Here is a 10,596-nt window from a genome sequence, read left to right as displayed (position 1 = left end):
TCTGATGAAGGGTCTAGGCCGGAAACGTCAGCCTTTCTGCTCCTATGATGCTGCTTGGCCTGTTGTGTTCATCCAGCTCTGCACCTTGTTGTCTCGGATTCTCCAGCATCTGCAGTTCCTACTATCTCTCTTTCTTAAGACTTATTGGTTTATTTTGATGGTGTATGGAAATGTCAAGAGCAATTGGGGCAGAGATAGAGGATATGAGATATTGCACAACAGCATATAAACATAAGCCAGTAGTTAATAAAGTTATTTAGCCGATATTATTCATTTATCATTGGCAAACATAGCAAAACCAGACAGCATCATGACTTAGAACTGTATCACCATTTCTTCACTGTTGCTACGTCAAAATCCTGGAACTCCTAGCCTAATAGCACTGATACTGTACCTGTACCTTGTGAGTTGTAGTCGTTCATGAATGTGGCTTACACTACCTCCTCAAGGGGAATTAAGGATGAGCAGTAACTGCTGGCCTAGCCAACAATGCCCACACACTGGTGAAGAACAAAAAAAACTATACTCATATTAATTTCAAACTCAAATTACAGGAAAATCTTGAAACATTGAAATGTTACAAAATATTCATTCACAAACTTTATTGGTAAACCATTCCAAATATGTTATATTTATACAAATATTAGAATGAAGACATTAAATGTATTTGAAAAATATTAAAAACAAACTGAAAGGATTCAGAAAAACAGGGTATAATTTGCAAAAATAACTTCAAAAATGGGAACAAGACAAATTGCCTGTTTTCAAAAATATGGAAAAAATGGAAATGTTTATGTCCTTGGAATTAAAATTAGGTTTTAATTTATTTAGCCCATCAATTAAAACTTCACCTTTTTAGGTATGAAGTAAATCTTTTGGTATGAAGCCACCTCTATCCAGTAAGGTTCCTATACTAGTCCTTCAAATATGTTGAATCATTGTGAAGCTCCATTGCAGCTAATTATCTCAACATTTGTTCTGTATTCTTAATCTGCGATAGACCTATATCTTTCTATGCGGCAATTATTACCTCCACCAGGAGAGTAGAGGTAATGTTTTCACCCCTGTTTGGCAGGAACAATATATCTCAAAAGATAGTGGATAGGTTTCAACAAAATATGGTATCAAGTATGATTCAATGAAGGAGTAAGAACTGCCAGTGCTGGAGTCAGAGATAACACAGTGTGAAGCTGGAGGAACACAGCAGGCCAGGCAGCATCAGAGGAGCAGGAAAGCTGACATTTCGTTTCAGGACTCTTCTTTAGAAATGGGAAGGGGGAAGGGAGCTCTGAAATAAACAAAGAGAGGAGGGGTGGGGCTGAGGAAGGTAGGTGGGATGGTGATAGGTGAGTGCAGGTAGGCAGTGGTGGGGATTGGTTAGTGAGGTGGGAGGAGCGGATAGGTGGGAGAGAAGACGGACAGGTTGTGTCAGGTCAAGGAGGTGGGGATGAGAGGGAGAGTTGGTCATGGGATGAGGCCAGGGGTGGGGAGATTTTGAAACTAGCAAAGTCCACATTGAGACCATTGGGTTGTAGGCTCCCAAGATGGAATATGAGGTGCTGCTCCTCCAGTTTCCGGGTGGTGTCATTGTGACACTGGAGGATGCCCAGGATGGACATGTCGTCCAGGGAGTGGGAGGAAGGAGTTGAAGAGGTTCGCAATTGGAAGTTGTTGTCGTTTGTCAGAAACATGGCACAGGTGCTCTACAAAGCAGTCTCTGAACCTCCGCTTGGTCTCACTGATGTAGAGGAGGCCACGTTGGGAGCAGCAGTAGACCACATTAACGGATGTGCAGGTGAACATCTGTCTGATGTGGAAGGTTTTTTTTGGGTCCTTGAATGGGGGTGACGGGGGAGGTGTAGGGGCAGGTGCAGCACATCCTGCAGTTGCAGGGAAGGATGCCGGGGGTGGTGGGGCTAGTGGGGAGTGTAGAGTGGATGAGGGAGTCGCGGAGAGAGCGTTCCCTATGGAAGGCAGATAGGGGTGGGGAGGGAAATATATCCTTGGTTGTGGGGTCTGATTCCAGGTGGCAGAAGTGGCGAAGAATAATACGTTGAATCCGGAGGTTAGTGGGGTGATACATGAGGATAAGGGGGATTCTGTCTTTGTTTTTGTTGCAGGGAGGGGATGTGAGGGCAGAGGTGCGGTCGAGAACATTTTCGACCACTGAAGGGGGGAAGTTGCGGTCCTTGAAATAAGAGGACATCTGGGATGTTTGGGAGTGGAACACCGCATCTTGGGAGCAGGCACGGTAGGGGTGGAGGAATTAGGAGTAGGGGATTGTATTCTTGCAGGAAGGTGGGTGAGAGGAGGTGTAGTCTCGGTAGCTGTGGGAGACGGTGGGCTTGAAATAGATATCAGTTTCGAGGTGGTCACCAGAGATGGAGACAGAGAGGTCCAGGAAGGAGAGAGAGGTATCAGAGATGGTCTAGATGAACTTGAGGTTGGGGTGTAAGGTGTTAGTAAAGTTGATGAACTGTTCAAGCTCCTCATGGGAGCATGAGGCAGCGTCGATACAGTCACCAAGGTTGCGGACGAAAAGGTGGGGGATAGGACCAGTGTAGCTGCGGAAGAGGGACTGTTCCACGTATCCTATGAAGAGGCAGGTATAGCTTGGGCCCATGCGGGTTCCCATGGCCACCCCCTTAGTCTGTAGAAAATGGGAGGAGTTGAAGGAGAAATTGTTAAGGGTAAGGATGAGTTCGGTTAAGTGGATAAGAGTGTCAGTGGAGGGGGACTGGTTGGGCCTGTGGGAGAGGAAGAAGGGAAGGGCATGAAGACTAGTTTTGATAAAGATGCTGATCTGGATTAAGATTTGTTAACATTGGGAGATAGGGTGAATTGATGTTTTTTTCAGATGTTGTGTTGTTATTTAACTTTTGGAATATTGTTGATTGGTTTAGAATATTATGCATTGTCTCAGCTTCTGAAATTAAATTTGTCACAGCTGTCAATATGTGAATAAAGTTTACAGAGCTGATTGTTGGATATGGATTTGCTTGAATTCATTGCAGGGAGATGGAAGCGTTTAACAAAAATATTTTGTTTTTAGCTTTGTATCTACAATTATCCAGGCATGAAAAAGCCTCAGCAAAGAGCTGCACAATTGTAATAGTGTTAACACAGCATATGAGAAGTACACGCTTTATCAATTACTCTTTCCACTTGTATCTGTATACATTAGTGAGATTTTTCTGGTTGTTTCAACAATTGAAATTTTTTGATGTCCTCAAAAAATAATCAGATCACAGAAACCAGCTTGAAAAATACAAGTGAAACTAGGTTTATTTTAATAATGTTTTGTATCTGTTTATAATATTATTAATTAATTGTTATTTGTCTGGTGTGTCTTGATTAGTTAATTAAAGGAGCAGGTATGTTAGTGTGTTTTGTTGATATATGGTACCTATTGGACAGTAGACATGTTGGAGGCATAAAGTACTTGGGGGAGGGAAAGAATGGAAGGGATGGGGATGGCATAGAAAGAATAGGATGGTGATGATATAAGAGAAATAGTTGAAGTGTGGCAAAATGATGAAATAATTATTTGATATTATCTGAAAGTTAAAATGAAGAATGAATAAACTTGAATTTAAAAAAAATCTATCAAGTGAATCAAATGAATACATCAGCCATCACTCCACATTTGAAGAATTTGATAAAGATTTATGCTTTCAAGACTTTCTACACAATTTAACTCCAATTGACATGCAACCAACCAAATGTAATTCAATAAAGGAACAGTCAAAAAAAGATGCTGCAAAAGGGCAGCACGGTGGCTCAGTGGTTAGCACCGCTCACAGTGCCAGGGACCCGGGTTCGATTCCACCCTTGGGTGACTGTGTGGAGTTTGCATATTCTCCCTGTGTCTGCATGGGTTTCCTCCAGGTGCTCCAGTTTCCTCCCACAGTCCAAAGATGTGCAGGCTACGTGGATTGGCCATGCTAAATTGCTTGTAGTGTTCAGGGGTGTGTAGATTAGGGGGATGGGTCTGGGTGGGATGCTCTCTGAGAGTCAGTGTGGACTTGTTGGGCCAAAGGGCTGTTTCCACACTGGAGGGGTTCTATGGTTTTTAAAACCTGAATATTAATCAAGATCTTTATCATGGAACAAGATTGGTAATTAGGAAATTGTTTTATTCGACATTAGTTGCTGAAATTATAACACGTAGATTTCAAGAAAATAAAATGTTCATTGAGCTCTTCAGATGTAAGCATGATTTTTCAAATCTGTAGAAAAGAGCTCTTAATTAGATTTTCACGGTCTGACTTTTATTAAGTCACAAGGTCAGACTCTTCACAAAATAATTGCATTTATATTCCTACACCTGTTTTCATGCAAGGACAGCTTTCTGTAATGTTTTCTATAGTGAGAAGGTTTGATTCTGTTGAAGTCTTTAGTGAAAGCATAAGCAGAAACCTTGTATTTAAAGAAATAATATCACAATGAAGATACTAATTTTACCACAAATGTTTTTCAGATATCTGATTATATTTAATTATTTAAAATATATTAAGTATAGCTAAAAGAAGTTTAAAAACACAAAAATTGAGAGTGAGAATGACAAATTTCGTATCATGTAAATGAAAACAGACTGAAAAAAGTTAAGGTTTCCTATCTCTGACCAGTTAAAAACTAAGGATTACAAAACCAGCTTAAACTTTTCCACAAAATCTATAGATTAAACACAATGCAAGAAATTGGCTAAACTGGTACAATTAGAAACAACTATGTTGGATAACAATCAACAGGAAAGGAAGGCACACTTTAACAATGAAAATTTCAGAATACCTCCTAAAATGTAATGTGGGTAATGTAATAGGCTTTCAGATTACATCAAGATTCACATTTTATATACACAATATAAAAATATAATGAGCAACATAATCAAATAACGTTGGAGTTGAACATTGCACTCTGCCTAAATTGGATTTGTGTCCCAGTAATCCTTGGCGTAGAAATCTTAAATGGCAGCCAATATAAATAGCTCACAAGCTTGCATACATACAAGCACATGTCTCATTATCCTTAGCTTCAAATGATGTCTGACTGAAGGTCTGTGATTCATCTGGCTGAGAGTAATAACTACTTCTTAGATTTATCTAATTCTTCATTAATGGATTTAAATTATTCTCCTGGAACTTAATTTGTATTTTAACGGAAGCCAGCAGAGAGGAACTATTGCTGAATCCTGATTTGCTTTGGCTTTCACTAATCCTCTGACGTCCCATTTTCTGCAAAGTGCCTCCACTATTGGGAAGTTCCAGATCTTCAGGGTCCATTTTAAGGCTGAGTGGGTTTCCTGCAGAATTGTAGAGAACTATATTCTATTCTCTTGCCCTGCCTTTTTATCTTTTTAGTCAGATATTGTTCTCTATGGAGATAAGGAGATTGATGAGAGATTTGATAGAGCTGCAAGAGAGATAAGAAATGCCGATGGTACTGGCAATGGGGACACAGATTTAAATTCTTGGCAACAGATATAGGGGGATATGAGAAAGAACCTCTGTGTGCAGTGAATAGTTATGGTCTGGAATTTGTTCCCCACAACTGTGGCAGAACCAGAAACAATCAATGAGATCCAAAGGAAATTGCGTAGACATTTAATGTGAGAATTGAATGGGCTAGTGGGATTGACTGATTGCTCCACAGAGAGCTGACATAGACTTGATGGGCCAAAAGGCTTCTTTTCTGTGTCATAAATCACTATCACAGTATGTATAGCTACAAATGGACCAATTTTAACAAAAATGTGGATGAACAAATCCTTAACATTGGAAGGGGTAGTGATAAAGTAGTGAAACAAACATTTTGATCATGAGAGTTTATAAATAAATGACTAGTATAATGGAAAATAACTTTGTGGTCAGATTCAGCTGGAATTGATATGAAAATGATTGAAAGTGATGGACAGGGTCGTCAACAATGCTAACGAGCATTAGTCTCTAATGTCCTGCTGACTGATGCTCAGATTCCGTTCCACCACTCAGCTCTTGGCCTTTCTAGTGACTTGATAAAAACATAGTTAAATGAGATGAACTCTAGAAGTGAGGTGAGAGTGACATCAAGGCAACATTTGATCTAGTTTAGCATCGAGTCTTAGCAAGTCTAAAGTTAATGGGAATCAGTTGGACAACACTTCGATGGTTTGAGTCATACAAAGGAAGATAATTATGGTTGTTGGAGGTCAGTCATCTCAGTCCCAGCACATCACTGCTGCAGCTTCTCAGGATAGTACCTTACACCCATCCATCTTAAGGTCAGAAGTAGGGATGTTTGCTGATGATTGCACAAAATTCGGCACCACTCACAACTCCTCAGATGCTGAATTAGTCTGTGTCCATATGCAGTAAGACCTGGACAACTTCCAGTGGTTGGGTTGATACATGGCAAGTAACATTGGTCCTACACAAGTGCTAGGCAATGACCATCTCAGTTAGACAGAATATAACCAACTCTCCATGAGATTCATAATAAAATTACCACCACTGAATTCTGCACCTCCTAGAGGCTACCATTGATCCAAAATTGAACTGGATCAGTCATACAAATACTGTAGCTACAAGAACAGATCACTTGCCTTGGAACCCTGCAGCAATTAACTAACCCCGGCTCCCTAAAGTTTGTTCACAATCTACAAGGCACAATTCAGGAATGTGATGGAATAGCCTTCACGTGCCTGGTTGAGTGGAGCTCGAACAGTAATCAAGAAACTTCTTACTATCCAGGACGGAGTGATCAACTGGCACTCCGTTCACCACTTGCAACATTCACTGCCTCTACTATTGATGCACAGTTGTTGCAGTGTGTACCATCTAATAGGATGCTATACAGAACTTACCAATGTTTCATCAACAGCACATTCCAAACGTTCAACTTCTACCAGCCAGGACGAGAGCACCAGAAGCACTGAGCATAACTACCAGCAATTCCCTTCAAAGCCCCAAACCATCCTAACTTGCCGTATTGCTGTTCCTTCATAGTTGTTTATGTCAAAATCCAAGAACTCCCTATTTAACAGCCCTGTGGATATACCTACCCTCATGGACTGCAACGTTTCAGGAATACAACTCACCATCACCTTCTCAACCTCAGTTAAGGATGGGCAATAAATGCTGGTCGAGTGAATGAATTAAAAAAATATGAATTTGTGTTTTCTGTACAATGATTCCAATTTCACCTAGATATGAGCACCTTGACAATATAAAATGTTTAGGTGCTGCATATGATTGTTCACATCTTGACAACCCAGCAAGAGGGCTCATTGTCATGAATGTTTTTGCAGGTTGATCGATTCATGTTTGAAGGGGTTGAGATCACACTGATACCATCCTGTGCTGTCTTCATTACCATGAACCCTGGCTATGCTGGTCGCACAGAGTTACCTGACAACCTTAAGGTAGGCAAAGTTCTATTTGGAAAATCTTCCAGTTTAGATATTTTGCATGCCTCCTGTGATACATGAAAGATAACAGAAATGATATAATAGGCTTTTAGGGTGAGTTGCACTGATGTGAGAGGAAGCTCATGTGGAGCATGAAAGCTAGCAGAGATGTTGGGTCACATGACATGTTTCTGTGATACAAATTCTATGTGGCCCAGATCTTCCAGTCTCCAGATTGTGGGAGACCAGGCATACACACCAGAATGCACATCAGGACACTGTGAAAGTCCTGATGTGCTGAGCTTCCAATGGGCAATTCCCTTGTATCCTGAGACCCTCTGAAAACGTTTCTAGCTTTGATTAAGAATTGGATGCTTTGAACAGATCCAATGCGCTTACATGGATAGTTGCCCAAGAAATGTTAGACAGAAAAATCCTAGTCTTAACTCCTGCTAACTATACAATTGGCATCTTTCCTGACACCCCAAACAATCAATATCATTGATCTCACCTAGCCCCTCAACCTGCCAATGCTCTACCCCAACCCAGCTAATCCCTTGATTTCTCCCAACTACATCCTTAAGAGCCTGAATTTTCTCATAATTTCTCCCGACCCGATTATACTTCCTGACCTGACTAGCTTCCACCACCCAACTAACCCTTGATCTGACTATACCCTGACCTGATCATCTCCAAAGCAATGTGACTACCCCCAACTTATCTCTCCACTTGCCCACCTCACTTATCTGCTACCCTACTCATCTATCTTCCCACCTACCTGCTATTCTACTGTCCTGCACTGCCAACCTACCTACCTGCCATCCTATTACTGTGCCCATCTGTAAACCTGTGCACCTAGCATCCTACCAACATTCAACCCAACCCTACCCTCCTGCCACCCTAATGACCTGCTACCCTGCCATTGTACCCATCTGCCACCACAATCCCTTGTCATTCTGCCAACATTTGTACTTACCACACTACGCACCCTGCCATCCTTCCCACTTATACACTCATCTGTTTGATCAATACTGAATCTTGAACAGAAATTAAATATATTTATAGCTTGTGTACATTTTTATTTACTGCTATACATCTAAAAATGGAATTTATAGCATATTCATATACTAAATGAATAAGTGTCCGTTTGACACTGTGCTACTAATCAACATGTACCACTTACCATATTACGTACTCTTCATCTCTAAAAGAAATGGAACATAAACAGTATCTTTGCATATTTACATAACACTATATCCTAAAGAGAATTGGAATATGTAAAGTACTAACATTGAGCATTGCTGAAAAAAAGAGATACGCTGTTGAAGCCCTTTGCCTTGCATTCATCCACACTTCAGCACAGATGCAAAAAGGCCAAATTTCAAAAGGAACATTAATTTACATGCATGCAAGAAAGGGTGCTAATTTTTGGCAAGTGGATTCTAATTGATCAAAGCTTTGCCATGGAAAATGTACCAAGGAACAGTTGTTCCCCAGACTTTTGTTTAATTGGTAAAGGTACAATGCCTGGATGTGATCTGTTTGCAGAGGACAGTTCCCTACATATGAATATTTGTAGCTGCTAGTAAGAGTAAGTGAGGCATATTGCCTGATGACTGATAATCTTAAATTACCTGTTAGTGTAATTCTTCACACATTTGAGATTATTCAGTGGGTGTGTCCAACTGCGAAATCACATGTAATATTGGGCACTTATATTCTGAGTTTTTCAACCCTAGGCTGCTTGATTATAGTTAATACTTTTCCCATTTAGTAGTTGATTACAGCCTGTATACATGGCATCACACTGGAACTTAAATTCATGAGTATATTTGTGCGGTAGAATATCTTTTTGGCTTGACGGACTTAGTGGAGAATACCACTCATGTTACTAATCTATAGTAAAAGTGTGAAACAGTTTCCTTTACCTGTCTACATACGTGCATATGAATTAGAAGCAGTAGGAACCCCTTGTAATCCCTCAAAGTTTCTCAGTCATTTAAAAAGGTCAAGGTTAATCTGATTATTCCATATTCCATCTGACTCAAATAACCTTTTCACCTCCTTGCTTATCAAGAAAATATATAGAGAGTTCCAAAGACTTACTATCATCTGCAAGAAAAACGTTCTTCTCATCTCCACCTTAAGTGGGTGACCCTGTGATAGTGTAAATTTCAGAACTTTAATAACTGTTCATAGATTGAAAGAATCAACAAAGATAAACTATCACACCTGAAGGAATCAGATAACTTTGTCTGGAATAAACTATCAACGGACACGGACAAATGTACACAGGAATTGAAAGTAATTAGCCATGTCTGGGAAAATAAAGAGTCAAGGTTACATAAACAAAACCGCTCTGTCACTTGCTTGATAACTGGATGCCTCATGCTGCAAGGATAAATGACTGCCCTGCTGAAGAAATAATGGAGTTAATTACATAGCAGAATGTGTCTTTAAACAGACAATCGAGGCCAAATGTAACAAGGAACAGTGGAGTTGCTTCTGATAAGGAAACAAACTGCAGACTGAAACACTCTAAAAGTGTAATCAATATTTTGGATGAAAGGACTCCAAAGTATCATCAATAATGTCACATCACACAATTGAAAGAGAGAAAATCTTTGGTAGCAGAACTTCAAAGAACAACACTGTACATAGATCGAATCCCAGACACTTCCATAGTCAGACATGTTTGGAATCATAGCTAAATTCTACCATTAATTGGGCAACAGCCAAGTTGAGTTGCGAGGCTTTATTGAGCAGTCTTATGTTGGTTGCTGCATACAATAAAGTTTAAATTATTATTTCAGTATTTCATTATCTGCATGGACTTCAGTCTCTCATGGCAGAAGTCACTTGGTATCACAGGTGAGCTGGCAAGACGGATACAGAACTGGCTTAGTCATAGGAGACAGAGGGTAGCAGTGGAAGAATGCTTTTTGGAATGGAGGACTGGGACTAGTGTTCCACAGGGAATCTGTGCTGGGACCTCTGCTGTTTGTGATCTACATAAATGATTTGGTGGAAACCGTTGCTGGTCTAATTAGTAAGTTTGCGAACAATGCAAAAATTGGTAGAGTTGCAGATAGTGAGGAGAGTTGTCAGAGGGTACAGTAGGATATGGATCAGTTGGAGACATGGGCAGAAAAATGGCATATGGAGTTTAATCTGGACAAATATGAGGTGATGCATTTTGGAAAGTCAAGTAC

At 40.2% G+C, this 10,596-nt stretch overlaps 1 protein-coding gene across 1 annotated transcript in view; it reads left to right on the top strand.

Annotated features, from left to right (window-relative positions):
* dnah1 (dynein, axonemal, heavy chain 1) overlaps window positions 1-10,596 on the top strand; it is a 395,000-nt gene that overhangs the window by 154,964 nt on the left and 229,440 nt on the right. Inside the window, exon 32 of the mRNA XM_048606524.1 lies at window positions 7,286-7,399. Coding sequence (XP_048462481.1) covers window positions 7,286-7,399 — 114 coding nt within the window. The remainder of the gene's footprint in view (window positions 1-7,285; window positions 7,400-10,596) is intronic.

The sequence above is a fragment of the Rhincodon typus genome, chromosome 16 (genome assembly GCF_021869965.1).
Source record: "Rhincodon typus isolate 14 chromosome 16, sRhiTyp1.1, whole genome shotgun sequence".
Classification (NCBI taxonomy): Eukaryota; Metazoa; Chordata; class Chondrichthyes; order Orectolobiformes; family Rhincodontidae; genus Rhincodon; species Rhincodon typus.
Note: the sequence above shows the minus strand (reverse complement) of the source record. Positions and strands in the feature narration are given on the sequence as shown.